The 20,067-nt window shown below is 33.6% G+C and overlaps 1 protein-coding gene across 1 annotated transcript in view; it reads right to left on the reverse strand.

Annotated features, from left to right (window-relative positions):
• The window catches only part of SUCO (SUN domain containing ossification factor), a gene marked incomplete at its 5' end in the record, with an annotated part of 71,651 nt that overhangs the window by 40,289 nt on the left and 11,295 nt on the right, over positions 1 to 20,067 (reverse strand). Inside the window, 5 exons of the mRNA XM_037506471.2 lie at positions 3,090 to 3,240; positions 3,446 to 3,583; positions 4,920 to 5,074; positions 7,116 to 7,226; positions 8,765 to 8,873. Coding sequence (XP_037362368.2) covers positions 3,090 to 3,240; positions 3,446 to 3,583; positions 4,920 to 5,074; positions 7,116 to 7,226; positions 8,765 to 8,873 — 664 coding nt within the window. The remainder of the gene's footprint in view (positions 1 to 3,089; positions 3,241 to 3,445; positions 3,584 to 4,919; positions 5,075 to 7,115; positions 7,227 to 8,764; positions 8,874 to 20,067) is intronic.

Consider the following 20,067-nt stretch of genomic DNA (forward strand, 5'->3'; position numbering starts at 1 on the left):
AGGCTGATACATTTGGCTGGATAAAAATAAAAAACTAAACATAACAAAAAAATCAAAAACTACAAGGTACAATAACCCACACTGAAAAAAAGTATCTACAACTACTCACTACCGTATAAAGAGAGCCTACAAATCATAAGTTGGCAGCTGGGGACAATAAATTCAGCAAAGAGAAAATAAAAAATGCTCAACCTCAGTAATAATCAGGTAATACAAATGAAAATCAGATATCAAATAAATTATACCAATCTGATGGAAGTTAAATGTGATAACTCTGTCAACAAGTATGGCACACCTATTGATAGGGATAGTTATTACACTGGTAAAAGGAGCTTAAAATTTAGCAATATTAAATAACAAAGAGAGATATACTCTAGTACCCATTAAGTCTACTCCTATGTATAAATATCAGTGGAAACACATTAGTCACATGTAAGAAAGTATGCACAAGAATGCTCACTGCCCTATTGTCGGTACTATCACAAAATTAGAAGCAAATAACTATTAATTGAAAAATAGACAAACTGTAGCAGAGTCAAATACAATAGTAAAAACAATGAATAGACAAATCTCAAATTTTAAGCAACAAAATAGTTAAGCTAAGAATGATACTATTTTATACTGTTTCAAAATTCACCAAATAACAGTATGCTATTTACAGTAATGCATATTTGGAAAAAATTTAAAAACATGCTCTAAAAATCAAAGGAAGTCTTTGGTGGTTACAAAGTGGTTATATCTACATAGGAAAGAAGAAATGTAATCACAGAAAGGAAGAAAATTCAATGTCACTTTTTTCTTTAAGCTAAATAATGTACGCAAGGATATTCATTCCACTTTTTAATTATTTGCATTCCTAAACCAATGTATAATGTATTTATTAAAAGCACCTTGAGACATATATAAAATCTATTTAAACAGCTTACTCTGGTAAAAGGCACAAATATCACATAGTATGTACTAGCTATTTAGGGCACATTTCTGAATACTAATCAGTATATTAGTGCAATAAATACTAATGAACTAATACAAATGCTAGTAATTAATTTCTCTTTAGGAAAACTTGACAAACGGTTCCCATACAATCTCCATGCTGGAGTGTTTTGTAGAACAGTTAATTTAATGAAGTGATGTATATAACTTAAAAAACAACTGGCAGAAAATAAAAGTTAAGCAGCAGTGTCATTAAGTTTAACATTAAATGATAAAAATATAGTTTGAATACAGTAAGAAAATAAACAAGAAACATATTTATAAAAATTAAGCTAGCTGAGATACTTAAAAGTGAAACACAAATACAGAAAAAGGAACATAAACATTATTATTTGAGGCCTAGGCAAAGCAATCACGGTCACCTCTTAACAAAAAATAAGAAAACTAAACAATAGAATAAAACCACCTTAAAAAGTACTATCTATAAACATGGCACAGTGTTTTACAGATCCTTGAGATAACAGGGACAGCACAAAGAAAGAATTGCATCAGAAAGCAAAATCTTTCCATTCACACAAACTTAGCTACACAAAATTACCCTGAACTAGATAACAGACAAAACCACTGGATATTTCATAATGTGTTCATTATATAATTTTTCTGGGATATTAATTTATTTAGGCAGGATAATACAATTAAAAACCCCACCCTTTGCCTATCAGCAGACTCATAAATCATTTAAATTCCTTAGATAATGGGCAGCTCTACTCTGCTCATGGTTAAAGAGAACAAATAAATTTAGGATAAAATTGGCTACCGTGCTTGAATTTTTACATTTGATACCTGAATAGTTCCAAAGAAGACCTTTTTGTAATGGTTGTCTAATTTCATGGCTTTAGTATTTGACAACTGAACTGTAACATATGCTTGATTTGGTTTCAAGGGAACCTGGTTCCTTCAAGATGTTGAACTATGAAATACTAAGTTCCTATACTTATAGAAAGCATTACAGAAACAGCTGATCCAGTGACAGTAAGCCTCCAGAATGAATTTTAGTTCATTGTGAATTCAGATTCACTGAAAATATGTGAAAAAAAAGGTAGAGAACTCAAGATTCAAAATAAAAAGGGACAAATGTGGATATGGTACTCTAAATTTTAAATTACTCTTTGATCCCATGTTTTGCTTTTGTAAAATTCATGCAGTAGCTTTCATCTGTTTTACTTTGGTATTTCTTACCTGAATATGGCCTAAATTTTTCTGTCAATATTTCTTTATTGACCTGTACAGGAAGTCAAAGCAGAACTCAGAAGCAGAAAAGAAAGCAAAACCAGTTCACTAGGATGAGCCCTGTCTTTCCTGGAAGAATGACACTCTTCAAAATAAACTGGTCTAGTTGCAGCATACTCTGCATACAAATAATGAAAGGTCAAAGTTCCTTTAAAATAATTCTGTTGGGCCTCCCCGGTGGCGCAGTGGTTGAGCTCTGGGTTGCGAAGCTGCCCGCGGCCTCTGCGGCGCCGGTTCGATCCCCGGCTGCTCCCCAGCCACCAGAGGAGGGTCCCACATGGCGCGCAGACCTCTCCTGCCGCCCGCCGCTTCCCTCAGCAGTGTACTTCGGTCCTTCTGCCTGTTCTGCTCCCCACTCTGGCTCTGGTGAATTCTCTCACCCTCCCGCGCTTCTGACTGTACCCAGTGCATGTATAAACAAACAAACAAACTAAATAAATAAAGCATGCCTCTATTTAAAAAAAAAAAAATAAATAAAATAATTCTGTTGAAGAGCTTAAATTTAACATTGTATTGGTGACTTAACCTTATATTCTAAAAATTCTTAATCTTAATAGTGCTTCTTCTATACATCTCCCTAAAAAATTGCTTAGAGGATTTACTGTATCTGGTATCAAAAAGTCAGTGATGGTAGAAAAATGATTTAATTACATATAACTAAAGAGAACTCGTATTTGGAAAAACTTTATGTATAAATAAATACTATGTAGTAATATATTCTAGGGTGCACAGCTTACCCCACTTTCATATTCATCATTAATTACTTAATCCCTAATTTTATGACAAATATGGTTAGCAAAATACAAGATTCGCTAACAAAATCCACTGTATGATAAGCTAGGAGACAGTGTGAGTTATATACCTACTTCATTTTTTAAATTATCTGAAGCATTCAATGCAGATTTTGGATCACCATCACGCTGCTCACTTGTTGAAACTTCTGATTCAAATTCTGATTTTGTTATCTTTCCTTTGCCATGTGAAGATGACACATTTTCTATATGCTGGCCAACAAGACTATTTGAAACCAAAAGACATATGTTAAATAAACAAATTATAGGTGCTTAATGAGTTTATAAAATTTCAACTATTATAAGTTATTATAATTATTATGAAGTAAATCAAGAAAGGAGCATCAAGAGATCAGTATTCTCTTGATAATAAAGATGAATTAAGCATACACCAAAGTCTATTCAAACATGACCAGTGACATGACACCCACCTTTCAGGTGAACTGACAAAGGCAGGCTGGTCAACTGGAGCATTTCCATCAAGGGCCTCACCAACATCACAATCAGTTTCAGACTGCTCAATTTCACTTGGCTTGGCTATAGGAACAGTACCAGGTTCTTCTATTTCACTAAAAAATAGAAAAAGACAACCTGGCAATTTCATGGACATAATATAGCATAAGTTGAAATCAACATTAGTGGTTTCCAAAACTAGGCAGAGGAGAATGCTTAACAGCTCTGCAGACTGTTTTTAAGAATTCACTTATTTTAAATCATGTAAAATATACTGTTGATTCTTGATTTGCTAATGTCCTGGGTTTCTAAATGGTTACCAAAAGGTTACCAAATTTTAAAACAAAATATCATAGGTTAATATTTGGTCCTATCAAAAATAAGATTTAATTATCTGTTCAAAATGCATCTTCTCTAATGTTTCATTTCTATTACTATAGCAATATTAGAATAGTTGCCTGTAATATCGAAAATCATCTATTACAGCAAAACATTTAAAAATCTTAAGGCATTTTTAGAATATCATCTAAAAACATATACATCCTAATATGTTTCCCTGCCTCACTTCCATTTCACTAAATATTTAGGTTCAATATTATGGAGAGGGCCTCCCCAGTGGCGCAGCGGTTAAGCACTGGGTTGCGAAGCTGCCCGCAGCCTCTGCAGCACCGGTTCGATCCCCGGCTGCTCCCCGGCCACCGGAGGAGGGTCCCACATGGCACGCAGACCTCTCCTGCCATGCCCGCTGCTCCCCTCAGCAGTGTACTTCGGTTCTTCTGCCTGCTCTGCTCCCCGCTCTGGCTCTGGTGAATTCTCTCACCCTCCCGCGTTTCTGACTGTACCCAGTGCTTGTATAAATAAATAAAAAATAAATAAATAAATAAATCTTTAAAAAAAAAAAAAAGTTATGGAGAGGTAAGATGTGCTGTCCAGATATATAGCAGCTAGTCTTACATGCTTTCTGGGGTAAGTATTTGGTATTCAAAAATTTTAAATGCAATCATTATTTCTAAACTTATCTTCTGTTCCCTTATTTCTTGTGGGACAAACTACTGAACAGTAACTATAACATCTTTGTGTGTAACTCCTTCAATCCAATCCCTTACATTCATGAAAATAGATGTTTTAAAGTGTTTAAAGAGTTTTTGAAAATTATAAGGAAAATTATTTTATTCAATTTTCTGTTTTTTAAACAAATACATTTTCACTTTACATATATGATGTGGAAACCTCATAGCTGAAATTTTACCAATTTCATTGAGTTAGGCAGATTTATAAATACTTATTTTAAGCTCAACAAATTAAAAAATAATATATAACATAAAACAGGGATTTTAATTTGGGTCTGCCACATAGCCTAAACTTCAAATCTTCCAAGATGACTTACCCTGAAAAGAAAATTTTTAGCATTATGTAATGAGATTACTTTTTTTTCCCTCTGTAATAACTTACTCAAGCTTTGAAATTGGAGTGATCTCTGAGGTAGATGAGCTGGAGATATTTTCAATGTTTTCACTGCCCACAACTACAGTGGATGAATCTTCATGTAGATCAACTGCAGGGAGTGTCTTAACCACAGATGAACTTAATTTTTTGGACTCCGTATTCTGTTTTTCATAAAAAGTCAGTTACAGTAAATATGGAGATTAATAAGTTATCTCTTTTGCCAAAAAGGATTGTATTTTTAAAAGTCTCCAAGGTGACAATATAAAGAATGCTCACTAAAAAAGTAATAAAAATTCCTTCTTCTAATATTACCACCCCAGAGAATATACTTCATGTTAAAATACAGGCTCTATGCATTTTTCACCACAATACATAAACTAGAACAAAGGAACATGTCTTTCTTCTTTCCTATAGGACCTACAAACATTTCTTTGTTATTATAATTAATGCTAGCAGTAAAACAGAAACCCTATGTAAATAACAAAATAATAAAACACACGGTTCTTGTCCCTAAGCAGTTTGGAAAATAATAGGTGTCAATAACAATACAAGCTATATAGGATTAACGTTATCAAGCAACACATGATTCTTGCTGCTCCCATCCTAAATGGCTGAGTCATTCATTCACCTGCCTAAAATAAAAAGTCTGAAATCTCCCTAATATCTACTTATATTTGAAAACCTCTACCAGCATACCTCCTCTTCCCTAACCAACCTAAAATGGAACTAGTCATTCCCTTTCTATTCGTCTCTACTGTTTCCTGTATAGGTATTTATCATAGCATCTGTAACACCTTAATTGCCCTTATTTATGTCTTCAGCTATACTATAAGTGCCTTGAATAAGGATTATGTTCTCTTACATTCCCAGTGTCTAACATAGACCTAACACAGAGCAGACATTTAATCCTTACTAAATGAATAACAGTATTCAGTTCAAGGAAAACAGAGACTATGAACTACGGCAGACTAGAAGAGCTAGGACTCTAGAGAAAAGGAGGGCCAATAGGTGAGCAGAAGGAAAACACAAGGCATAGAGCAAGAAGAATACAGAATGTGATCAGTTAGGGAATTATTTGTACTGGAATGAAAAATTCAAAAGCAATGCAAATAGTTTGCATTTTATTGTAGAGGTCTAGAGACTATTATTAGAACTATTATAAAATAGTGTATTATCACTTCAACATGGTTCAATATTAAAAAATTAATTTTTTTCTCTTTATCTAAATTTCCAAAATTGGGAGTATATTTTGTCTTTAGAGCAAATCACAAATTGGACTAGCCACAATTCTAGTGTTTGATAGCCACATGTAAGCTAGTGGCTACTGTACTGAATAGTACATGTCTGTAAGATGCAGTAAGCACTTCAAAGTATTTGAGCAAATCATGATAAAAGGCCTAGCAAATGACAATGGCACACTGTTCAGGATAATAATATAACTGGATGGGCTACAGAGATTATATTTCTCTTACTTCTACACACAAACCTGTGACAAATATCTTCCAGATAAATAAAATGAAACTCAGTATAACTCCTTAGATATGATAAACCATTAAGTCATAAAATAATTCTAGCTATATTTTAAAAAGAGAATTCTCCCTCATTTTGAGTTGAAATTTGATTTTTTAAAATATTTAGTTTTTCCCTAGTCCTTCTTCTTACAGATCAAATATTCTCAGTTCCATCAGTCATTCCTGATACTAAATGGCTTCCAGATGTTTTTAGCATTCTGATCAGCTTACATTCTGGTTTAGTTTTAAAGATCTTTCATAAAATCTGGTATACAAAGTAGAAAATAATATCGAGATGTAATATGAGAAAAAGGAAAAAACATTTTATCCTATTAGTTATTTATTAATTCATATTCCACACTGACAAAAATTTGGTATCAAGACACTAAGTTCCACATATACTCTTTATAGTAAGATAGAAAAATAATTTTTCCTGCCATATGAAAATATGAAGAGACAAAACACATTATAGTGAGCCAAATGGAACCTAAAAAATAATAAGGACTTACACTAAAATTTTAAGACAAAGAAATGTCACATTTATCTGTAATTTTGCATTTTCTCAGAAGCTGAAACCTAATTGTATGGTAATTCAAAAAGAAAAAACAATATGGTGACAAAACAGAGGTTTTCTATCTTGTAAAGTAGCTAAAAAGACTACACTATTAAAAATCAGAGCAAAATAGCTTACTTGTACATCCACAATGTAGTCATCTTTTAATTTATTTTCTTGTGGAGGAATAGGTAAGTTTGAACCCACTTTTTCCGATAATTCGGTATTGATAGGTCCCTTTCTTTTATCCTATATTCAATAAAGGAAAAGGGTTAATAATACTGTTTCACAAAACTTTCCTGAAGAAATATTAAAGACCATCTTTCTATGATTTACAACAAAAACATATTTTTATGCCATTTGACACTAATTACTTTTATGTTTACATGCTTTTTGTCTATCTTCCTTGCCCCAACACTTAAAATGTACACTATCAGTTCTAAAACTTCATTTGATTTCTTTATAAGGATTTCAGTCCAACCACAGCACTTTATGTTAGGCACATACAAAGTAAATATCTGATAAATGAATACACACATAGCTATTGTGTCATCTGATACTTATTCAACTTCAGATGCCTTCATGTCTTTAAAATTACCTTATAGTTTCACAAAAGCAAAATTATATCCATCCTCATCTTTGTTTATTTAAGCCTGTCTCTCATACTGGGTACCTAGATGTTTATTGAAAGAATAAAGTTTTCCCTGCTTAATGCTCTGCTTAAATTCACTCTTACAACATTTAGTTTTCATAAAAGAAGAGATTAGATCTGTCTCACAGCAGTGGGTGAAAGCATGAAATTACACTCTTCTGTAGATATATTCAGCAACAGTCTTCAAAATTGTAAATGTTCCAGCCTAGAAATATATCCCACATAACTCAAAAAATTAAATAATCCACTCTAAATATGGAAAAAACCCAAACCCCAAGCATGCGCGCGCACACACACACACACGTACAAAGCTAAGAAATAATGCAAAAGTCTCTCATGAAATGTTTAATAAACTTAGACATACCTATACAATGTAATACAAATGCAGCTCTCCAGAAGAATACAGAAACATTAAAGGGGAAGGGAAAAAATCAGTCGGTAGAATATTTATAATGTGACATTTTAAAGAAAAATATTGATTTGTGTACTATATAATGGTATGTCTACATACCATTATGTACACAGAAAATAATCTGAATATTTTCACAAGAAACAGTAAACTGTGATTCCTTTGAAGAGAGAAATGGGATATTTATATGAATATTTTACAGTCAGCATAATTTACTTGCATAATTTAAAATAAATACATTGATAGGGTGGGAGCCAAGTCTAGTCAATATTCACCTTTGAGCATTTAAAAAAATAAATGATTTAGGTTGTTTGGATTTTGTCTATTCACTCTACTCAATTATATAAAACAAACTATACAGCCACTTATTACAGACTCTATAATCTTCATTTCTCACAGTTTTTCATTTATAAGACTGTAGTTTCTTTAGAAAATATTTAGAGCATTGAAAACAGAGCCACTAGTTTTCAGTTCTCTAAACAGTGATTATTTTTTCCTACCATAGGACTAAGGATATTATAACATTCCAACTGATTAAATAAGAACAAATATATAAATATCTCAGAGTTAGCTTAATTTCAAAATTATCTGAGTAACTCCACAGATTATAGCAGGATAATTACCATCAAATTTTTTATCTTAGTATCTTTGAAATTACTTTTATTCCACATGTATTAGGAAGTCTTAGCTGACAAACAATTATAATGACAACTTTATTTAAGGTACCTTTTCCTGGAATTGTACATCTTCATTTTCTAATGTACAGCTGTCATCTTGAGAGTAATATGATGAAGGTGAAGAACTCTCTTTACAACATACATGCCAACTGGGAAGCCTGAAAAACATCAGTCATCATCATCAAAAGAAAGGAAGCAAAAATTATTAAGCCAACTTATGAGCTAGAATTTGAAGTAATAAACAAAGAGATGTTCCCTATGCACTTAAAAAATTAACAATTTCATAATGAAAACAAATGTACACAAACCAAGGGCAATATCTTTTAATCTCCTAAGATGTACATAGCATTATAAGTATTCCAATTAAGATATTATGAATTTCAGGCCTTCTAATGGTGCAAGGGGTTAAAGTCTCAGCCCTATCAAGTTATCACCAGCCACTGAGGCCTGAGATCAATCCCAGCCAGGGAGCTGACTGACATGACACAGCAGACCTCTCCTGTCTCCCTACTGCTCCCCTCAGCAGTGTATTTCAGTAAATCCCCACTCTGTTCCCTACTGTCTCGGGGGAATCCTTTCACTCCCACCACCCCACACACCTCTGGCCTACATCCCAGCTCTTGTATGCATAAATAAATAAATCTTTTTTTAAAAAAATACATGAATTTCATGAAAGTAAAATAAGAAATACTTCAAAAAAAGTATCTGATAATGATCACAGAAGAAACAAAGTTGTCAAAGAGCCAATCTCAGAAAAACACCAGCTGCCAATGATATTCTAAATTCTACCAAATATTTAAGAACAGATAACTCAAAGTTACATAAACTATTTTAAAGCATAGAAGGAAAGCTTTTTGTTTTTATATAGGGAACAGTGACATAAAAAATTAACATAAATAGCACACAGACACACAGCACAGAAATATGAATACTACTATAGGTTAATAATATTTGTGAAATTACATGCAAAACTTCTAAAGTCTCCAGGCTCATACCAAAGAAATAATACACCACTGTTATGATCAAGTGGAGTTTAGCTCTGATATTTTGTTTGCCATGCAAAAATACCAAAGAAAAAATATCTTACATGATTATCTCTATAGTCACTGAAAGACATCTGAGAAACAATCATTAAATTTTTTAAATCTATAGGAATAAGCAGATACTTAATAAATAAGCCTAAAAGTCAGTATCAGATTTAATGAAGAATCCTAAAAGAAGAATATCCATTAATATTATTACATAAAATGAAGATTAAAAAAGGTATCAAAATGGAAAAGGAGATAGTAAAATGACAATTAATTGCAGATGAGTTATAGAAGTGGGAAATTAAAAAGAATCACAGTAAGTCTTGTATATGACTTTCAATTACATGCTTAAGTCTTGTAATTACATGCCAACCTATAAACTTAAGAAACAAATGACTATCAACCATCACTGCCAGTTATATGTCATATTAGAAGTCCTCAATTACCAAAAAATACCCCCAAACAATAAAATGTCAAATATATACTTAGCAAGAAATAATCTTCTAAGCAGAACTTTTTGAAATTGGCAATATTGGGCAATTCTTTTACCTGAAAAAAAGTTAACTTCATACAATTCAAGTAAATATATCTATGTATGGAAATTTGAAAACCATATACTAAAGAAAGAAAAAGGATACCTGTTTTTAATTAATTAAGCTGATTCTAGCTTTTCTTTTAAATTTTTTTTTAAAGATTTATTTATTTATTTATACAAGCACTGGGTAGTCAGAAGTGCAGGAGGGTGAAAGAATTCACTAGAGCCAGAAAGGGGAAGAGAACAAGCAGACTGACGAAATACACTGCTGAGGGGAGCAGCGGGCATGGCAGGAGAGGTCTGTCACGCCATGTGGGACCCTCGCAGGTGGCCGGGGATCAAACCTGCACTGCAGAGGCTGCGGGTAGCTTCGCAGCCCAGCGCTCAACCGCTGCGCCACCAGGGGAGGCCCTGCTTCTAGCTTTTATATAAAAAGAACAGTCAAAAAGACTTTAACATGAAGGAACAAGATTCATATGAAACCAAATTACAACATCATACTGAGATGAGAGAAGAAAGGGAAACCCCATGGTGACTGGAAGGAGAAATCCTAGAACAGTGGGCTACCACTGCTGGAGGTCATCAATTTGATAACTTGGATAAATTGGAGGTTATCAATTTTAACTTGAAAAAATTCTTCTTCAGGAAGATGAAGTTCCCAGGGTAGCTGATGATTCTTTGAAAGTACAGATTTATGTAACTGGCAAATAATTTGCAATTAAATAAAAAAAAAAATAAGCAACTTAACAAAACAAGATCCTCCTCCACACTTTATATCTTTCCCTTTCCCCTTCCCCACCTGGAATCTTAATTCACCAGACAAATTCCTAGGTTTTGTTATCGGTTTGGTTTTGATTGATCCTTTGTTTTTTTTCTTTATATTTCACATATATGCTTTCTCCTTCTTGGCTTATTTCACTTTAGAAATATCCTCTCCAATTCCATCCATGTTGTTCCAAGTGGCAAGAGTTCATCTTTTTTTTAAATTACTGAATACAATTACATTGTGTGTGTATATACACACACATACACGTACATCATCTTAATCCACTCATCTTTCCTTTATCATTTAGGTTATTTCCATAACTTGGGTACTGTAAATAGTGCTTCAACAAACATAGGAGCACACATAGCTCTACAAATTAGTGAGATACCTAAGAGTGGAACTGCTAGATCATCTGGGAGATCTATTTTTAATACTTTGAGAAATCTCCATACTGTTTTCCATAAGGGCCACAGCAGTCTACATTCCCACTAACAGCGTCCAAGGGTTCCTTTCTCTCCATATCCCTGCCAGCACTTGCTGTCTCTGGATTTTTTTTTTTTGATATGGATAATTCTCACAGGTGTGAGATGGTATGTCATTGTGGTTCTGATTTGCATTTCTGTGATTAAGTGATGATGAGCATTCTTACATGTGTGTGTTGGCCATCTGCACGTCTCCTTTGAAGAAGTGTCTAACTAGCTGTTCTGCCCAATTTCTAATTGAGGTATTTGTTTTATTTTATGGAGTTGTATGTGTTCTTTGTATATCTTAGTTATCAGTCCCTTGTGGAATGTATGATATATAAATATTTTCTCCCATTCGGTAGGGTATCTTTTTTGTTTTAATGATAGTTTCCTTCATGGTGCAAAAGTTTTTTAGCTTGATACAGTCCTATTGTTTATATTCTCATTTCTCTTGCCTTTGAAGATAAACCCACAAATACATCACTGAAAACCAATGTCATGTAGTGTTTTGTCTATATAATCTTCAAAGTATTTTATGGCTTTGTGTCTTACACTAAAGTTTTTAACCCATTTTAAGTTAATTTTTGTGTAAGGTGTGAGATAGTGATATAGTTTCATCCTTTTCCGTGTAGCTGTCCAGCCCAGTTTTCCCAACATTATTTGTTGAAGGGTGAACTTGCATTCATACTCTGCCCTTGAACAAAAACCCAAACTTCTGGGTAGAATTCAAAGTAGAATTTCATCATTGGCCCCCTGTCCTGTCCTTGGTTTCTCAGACCTTTGGGCTTAAACTAGAATTAGACCACTGGCTCTCCTGGGCATCTATTTTGGCAGGTTTTTGAGAAGTCATGTGAATTTTCAGCTTCCATAATCATGCGGGTCAATTTCTCTCTCTCTCTCCCTCCATCCATCCAACCCTAATATAAACGTATATCAATTATACCTCAATAAAGCTGTTAAAATATTATATGCCCATAACTATATAATTTTGGAACTACTTCTACATTTGAACATACCTCACCCTCCATCAAAGTTCCAGTGTTACATCCCTGTCACTTTTGCTCCCTATCCTCTGTTTTTTAGGGCCCCCCCCCACCACCTTCCCTCTGGTAACTACACAGTCTATATGATCTTAGGAAAGTTCACTAAATAAATATTTCTCTGTGCTATTTCCTCAAAATTAATTTACCTATTTCATGGGACTGTTCTGAGGATTCAATGAGATACTTTAAAGCACTGAAAACTATAGACAACATAATAGACACACAATATTAAGCACTATTATACTTATGAAAAATATTTTCAATTCTAAGAAATTCAAGTAAGTGGTTTTTGCACCTAAAAACATGGTTCAGTGAGAATTACAAATGGAGGTAATTTATACCTTTGAACTATTTCTAATTTGTTCTTTCATCTTTTTATCCACTGTTGATCATATATAAATCTACTGCAAAATATCCTTGACGCTCAGATTTTATTCTAAACTCTAATGTCTACAATGAACCAATGGTGAAAAAAAAAAAAACATTTTGGATATTTCTACTCATTTGCATGTGATTTCTTGATCAATGGACTTGATTATGTACTTAATGTAGGATTCTAGACTTGACAGGAATAGAATTACACTGAGGAATTTGGATTAACGGGTAGTTAGGAGTTAGGTAGAAATCCACACAACTGCCTGCAAAAATGTATCCACTTTTATATAAGTATTCATCAGTGAAACTATATATGATATCTTAGTTTAAAAATATTTCACCACCTGCCCCTCATCCTGAAATTTCTAGGCACAGTTTTTATATACAGCATCAAAAGAATGATCTATGTGTTATAGCAATGTTTATTTCTTAGTTTTGACAAATGATACCATGAGTATGTGAGCCTAATAATAAGAAATTAGCAATTCAATTTTAAAAAATAGGCAAAAGATTTTCACAGGTCTATCACCAAAGATATAAGGATAGCATGTAAACACATAAAAGATTTTTTAAATTTTATTTTATGTATTTTTACATCATTTTTCATTTTTGTACAATGTATGCATTTTCATCTTGGTTATAGTCCCTGTGAAATTCCCACCACCCATTCACCCATGAACCATCACCATGTGCTCTTGAGCACATGGTGCTCTTCTGCTCTTGTGCTCTTGAGCTCTTGTGCTCTTGAGCACCTTGTGCTCTTCCTACCCTTGTTTTGATACTACTCCCTTCTCCCCGCTGCAGTATGTTTCTGGTTTATAGTTGCCTGTTGATTTTGATTTTTACTTTATTATAATTAGTCTTTTTTTTCCCTGCTCCCTTATTATTTTTGGATCCTCTACAATCCTGCTATTAAGTGAGACCATCCGGTATTTTTCTTTTTGTTTCCAGCTTATTTTACTGAGCATGATCTCTTCCGGCAGCATCCTATTAGAATGATTAAAATTAAAAAAGAATCATCAAGTGATGCCAAGAAATGGAGAACTGGAACCTCCACATGCTTCTCGTGCAAATATAAAATGGTGAAACCACTTTGGAAAACAATTTGGAATTTTGTTAAAAATGAAACATAAACTTCTATATGATCTAATCATTCACCTGTAAGTATTTACTTAAGAAAAAGGGGAATATAAATTTTCACAGCAATTTTACTTATAATTATTAAAATCCAGGGGAAAAAAATTAAATGTCCATCAATAGGTACATTGATCAAAAACTTGTGGTATACACAATGCAATGGAATACTGTTAGGCAATAAAAAGGAATGAGCTTCATACATACAATGCCCTGGATAAATCTCAAAATTATTTATGCTGAGCAAAAAAAGACCAAAAATAGTGCATAATTTCATTTATATAATACAAAGAAAAATGTAATCTAAACTATGACGACAGAAAGCAGACAAGTGGTTGCCTAGAAGAAGGCGATTACTGAGGGGACAAGAAAATTTCTGAGGGTAATAGATCTTGCTTGTGCTGATGCAGAAAGGATGGTTCTTATAAAATGTACAAGAGGACTCAGAAAATTTTTTTCTAGAAGATATAGCAACTGACTTAGGCCTTGAAGTGCCAAGGAAGACTTAAGAATGCAGAGAGCATTCTTTAATGTGAAATTGATTGAGAAAAATACCATTTTTTAATAATAGCCAAATGATTTAGAGAAACAGCATTTTACATCTGCTTGACACAGAAATACTGAACTAGCTATCTTTTAACAATTATTTTTTATAATCTTACCAAAGAAATCTAGCAAATTAATATAATAATGAAGTCTAGGACATATTAATATACAATTAAAAACATACTGATATGCAAATCAGCCAAGTATAAAATTGTGGGGGAGGGGATAAAAGTAAACTGGAATCTGTTAAGCTTTCCAATGAGTCAAAATTTTACTCTTAAGAGTTATACTGAAGAAACTACATAAGCATTTAAGACTACCTAATTGGCACTAGGTATTATTTAGATACAGAATCTTGTTAAGAAATGTTAGGTAAAATTTTCAACTCATTAAAAATTTGAGTAAAGATATGTGACGGAAACAGGAAAAAAAACAAAAACAGAATATTATGTTATAGTGGAAGACTACAAGTGAAAACTGATGGGCTTCACATAAGACAATGGTAGGAAAACTAAGCCTCTGAATACATTTGGAGACAAGCACTGAAAACAAAGGAACAGTGTAGATCCAAAGTGGGGGGAAGTGGGAAATAAGGACAGAAGTCATTGAACAGAGAACAAAAAAAGGACAAGATTAATAAAACCAAGAGTTGGTTCTTAGAAGAAAATATTAAAAAGATAAACATGGCAAGACTTATCAAGGAGAGCTGGTGATGTGATTTAACAAAATGGTATAAAACATAAGATAAACACAAAGTACTTGTATTTTTCAAATTATAAAATGCTATAAACTGGTACATATACTAGCCAGACACAAGACATTTGAAAATTTAGAAGAAATGACTGTTTCCAGAAAAACAGCAAAATTCAGACTGTACAAAAATTGAAATAGACTAATGATATGAACTTTAATGGATTAATCTACACTTCACATACATAGGAAGGCAGTCCTAGCACATTTTTTCCATGTTGTATTTGTAAATAATTTCAAGTTTTCAGAACTCCCACCACAGTATTAAGAACATTCATAAACTCTTTACCTATAGGAACCTATTATTAACACTTTACCCCATTTGTTTCATCATTTATTTTTTGCTAATGGCTCATACTCACCCTCCCTCAGTGGAAAAACAACACTGATCCATTCATCTAAGAACTGATGATATTAGCAAAGGCCAGTTATAGTATAACATAAAAATATAAGAACTGGGCCTCCCTGGTGGCGTAAGCACAGCACTGTGAAACTATCCGCAGCCTCTGCAGCACGAGTACAATCCCTGGCCAAGGAGGTGAACCACATGGTGCAGCAGACCCCTCCTGACTCAACCGCTGCTCCCCTCAGCCGTGTATTTCAATCAATCTGCCTGTTCTATTCCCCACTCTGGCTCTGGGGAATCCTCCACTCCCCGCACCTCTGGCCTGTACCCCAGTTCTTATATGCATAAATAAATAAATCTTAAAAAAAAAAAAAAGAAAGGCATACAGTCTAGAGAATGCTACTTAAATATATATGTATGTATATGTGTATGTGTGTGTGTGTGTACTATCACAAAGGACAGTATCTAAATACTTGTATTTCCACAGAAAAAGGGTATTTTCTTACATAACCACAGTACAACTATCAATTTCAATATATATTACATTGACACAATAATTTTCCATCGCATTTCAATTTTATAAAGTAACCCAATGTCCTTATACCACCCCACCCCCTACAGACCTGCCTAAATTAAAGATCAAGTCCTGCATTTGTCATGTGTCTTCAGCCTTCCCTGAACCTGGAATAGTTTTAGGTATTTTATGTGGCACTGACACTTTTAAAGGATACAGTCCTTTTATTTTTAAGTAATCTGGTTCTTATTTGAGGCTTTCCTGATGTTTCATTATTACCAGATTTAGGTTATGTATTCCTGGTCAGAATCCTTCACAAGTGTTATTGTGTCTTTCTCAAGGTAATACATCCAGAAGCTTAAGATACGCATCTGTTTCAGCTCTTGCAATTCACCTTTAGGTACCTCCCAAGAGAAATGAAAATTGTGTCCACAGAAAGTCCCTAATAGTGTTCCTGATAGTCAAAAGCTTGAAGCAGCCCAAATGTTCAATTGGAGAAAAACAAAAAGTGGTATGTATTCATGCAATGTACTACTACCCACAATTGAAAAAGAAAAGTTACTGATGAATGAAACAACATGGATAAATTTGGAAACACTACACTGGGTGAAAGAAGTCAGACACAAGAAAAAATACTGTATAAATCCATTTATTGATAGATTAAGTTCCAGTTCCATAATGATAATAATTTCAATCAATGGTTACTTCAGAGTATTTGCTAGAAATGGACATGATCTGACAATATTCTTGGGTGATGGGAATGTTCTGTATCTTGATGGGGTGTGGGTTATGCAGATGTATACATTTGTCAAAATTGATCCAATTGATCTGTGTATTTCATTGCCTCTGAATTGTCTCGATTCAAAAATACAAGAAACAAGTCACTATTTTCCTCCACAGCTGTAATAGAAAATAAACTTAACAATAACAAAAAGCATAAAACAACTTAGAAATTAATCTAAAAAAAATACCTACAACCACTTATAGAGAAAAATTTAACTCTATTAATGATCATAAAGAAATAAAGGCCCAGTATGTTTATACATGAAATGCTGGTAACAGCAATGTGAACATAGTAATTCTCCCCAAAGCAATTCACCACTTCAAATATAACTCCTACCAAAACACAGGATTCAATTGTTTCAAATATGATACAGAAAGGGGTGGCCCAAGAATAACTAAATCAATAAAAAAAGCAAAGGTATGTGATTCACCTTGATAGATAATGAAGATTTGTCACTAAATTAGACTATACTCTAATTGGACTACAGTACTGGGATAGCAAAAGATAACCAAAGGGAATAGAATGCCTTCATAGGCATAAAAGTCTCTTTTTAGAAGCAGGACCCACACACAAAGTGCTCAATACCTGTTGAATGAATGAATGGCAGGTCTTCCTGAAGGCATTTGCCACATCATAATTATGTATAAGTAATTTTGATGATTCTAGTAAATATATCGTTAAGTTTAAGGAAAGTAGGAAAAAATAGTGAGATTAAAACCTTTGTACCACTTGTTTGTATTTTAGAACATATGAACAAATAATATTATTTTGGAAGAAAGCACACATCTAAATAAATACTTGAAGGCTGACTGGGAAAGCACATCAAACATGCTCTAGGATAAATGCCTAAATTGGGAGTAGCTAAAAGTAAGATCTAAGAGAGAACATAAAAGAGTAATGGCATAAAATATAGCAAAAATAGGGACAATGAAAAGTATGGCATAAACTGAGTATGATCACTCCAATTCTGATGTCTCTAGAGAAAAAAGTCATGTTTTGCTTATTTCTTAAGTCGTAAAGGCCTTTGGATTAATCTAATTTTTACTGATAAACTGAAGTTCCAGAGTCAACTTTCCCAAAGCCACTCCACTGCAAGTTCTCTCACTCTCCAAAGCCTATGATCTTTCTGTATTGCTATAGTTCATATTCAGTATTTTTTGGTCAACAAATGAAAAGAAAGGTGAGGAAATAGCACTGATCCATTCATTCAAGAATTGATTATCAGTGAAAGCTAGTTATAGTATAACATAAAAATATAAGAACTATCACAAAGGAGGAGAATGTTTACCTCATGATGTAGACACTTTATAATACAATGGCTATAGTATGGAGCTCTGAGTCAAAACATTTAAATATCAAACCTGGCTAGCCCATTTAATAGTTGCATGATCTTGGACAAATTATAAAACCTGTGTATCTCAATATCAACATTGCAAAATTAAATTAATATGAGTAAAATGAAATAATGTATGTACTATTTTTAGCCTGGTATAGAATATACTCTCAAACGTTAGCTGCTGTTACCATCTATTCTCCTATCTTCTTTCACCTATCAAATTCCAGAGTATTACACAGTACCTATATTCTTAATGTCTTCACCTTCTAATTACTCCTCAGTCTGCTCACTTGTAATTTCTGCTGCCCTCATGATGCCACTGAAACTGGCATATGGTTGTGGCAGAATTTACCTTTTTTGATTTCTCTGCTGTGTGTGGTACCTTTGACTACTGCTTCCACTTGAAACTCCTTTGGCTTGTCAAATTACACACTTTCTTTTTCCAACTTTTTCTGAGTCTTTACTATGTTTTCTTTGCTCACAACTTAATTTTTGGTTCTAGTCTCAGTCTTCCCTTTATACTCTTGGGAGATTTCATTTACTCTTACAGTTTTCAGCTAATTTCTACCAACTTTAACCTTTACTATCTTCTCCTAAATGCATTCCTTAAAAACCTCTATTACCTCTATACTAATGTAGAGAATGAATTAAGTTCATTTAAAAGTTGAATCTCTCTTCCTTTACATTCTAAAACATCCCATAAATAACTAAATCCAAACTTGAACACAGTATCTCCTTTGCCAAACCTCCTCTTCCTTTGTTCTTGATCTCACCATGTAACACTGCTATCTACCGAGTCCTCAAGTTAGAAACCTGAATAACATTTTACTACTCCTTTTCTTTTACCTTCTTCTACCATCTCAGTTATTTTAACTCAAATTTCTCTAATGCATTTCTCCATCCCTGTAAGACTGCCTTACCTCAAGCTTTAATCCCTTACCTAGAATAACCTCCTAACAAAGCTTCCCAATTTCCATCTCGGTTCTTCCACAAATCAATCCTTCATTCCACGGTCTCAAAACCAACTAAATTATCAGATAATCATTCCCCTGCTTAACACTGTATAGATTCCATTACAAAATTCAAGGTTTCCCACATGATATTTAACGATCTCTATGATTCTTCTATTTCCAAAGTCTTCAGTTTATTTCCTGCCACCACCTGCCTCCCATCTTATGCTTCAAGTGATACAGAAAGAACTGCTTTGAATTGTTTCTTGAACATAAAGCATGTTGTCTCATGTTTCCAAATATCTAGTTCATGCTATTCCCTCTTTGAAGAATGTTTTCCCTCTGCTCTCACTTCCCACCATGGAAAATATTACAGTATTTTTATCACTCTTTTTTTCTGGCTGCAGGAAACAAGGAGACTGTCCTGATTTCCACAAGGTGGGGTTTGGTGGTTTTCCTCTGAATTCCCACAGTCCTTAGTCTATCTCTTTATGGGCATTTACTACAACTCTAAATGTAAATGAACTGTTTATATTTGTCTCTCACACAACACCGACCACCTCTAGTACAGATAGCTCCCTGCTCTGTTCTTAGCAGTGATTTACTTATTAGCTCTTGCTTTGATGATGTATTAGAAAAGTTTCTGATAAGAGGTTAGAAAATGCAGAGCCCCGCAGTGACAGACTGCGGAAAAAGAACAAACTGAACTGGGCAATAAAAAATTGCTTCTTAAGGGCCTCCCCGGTGGCGCAGCGGTTGAGCGCTGGGTTGCGAAGCTGCC

The sequence above is a fragment of the Talpa occidentalis genome, unplaced genomic scaffold, assembly GCF_014898055.3.
Source record: "Talpa occidentalis isolate TD23 unplaced genomic scaffold, MPIMG_talOcc4v2.1 talOcc4.12, whole genome shotgun sequence".
NCBI lineage: Eukaryota > Metazoa > Chordata > Mammalia > Eulipotyphla > Talpidae > Talpa > Talpa occidentalis.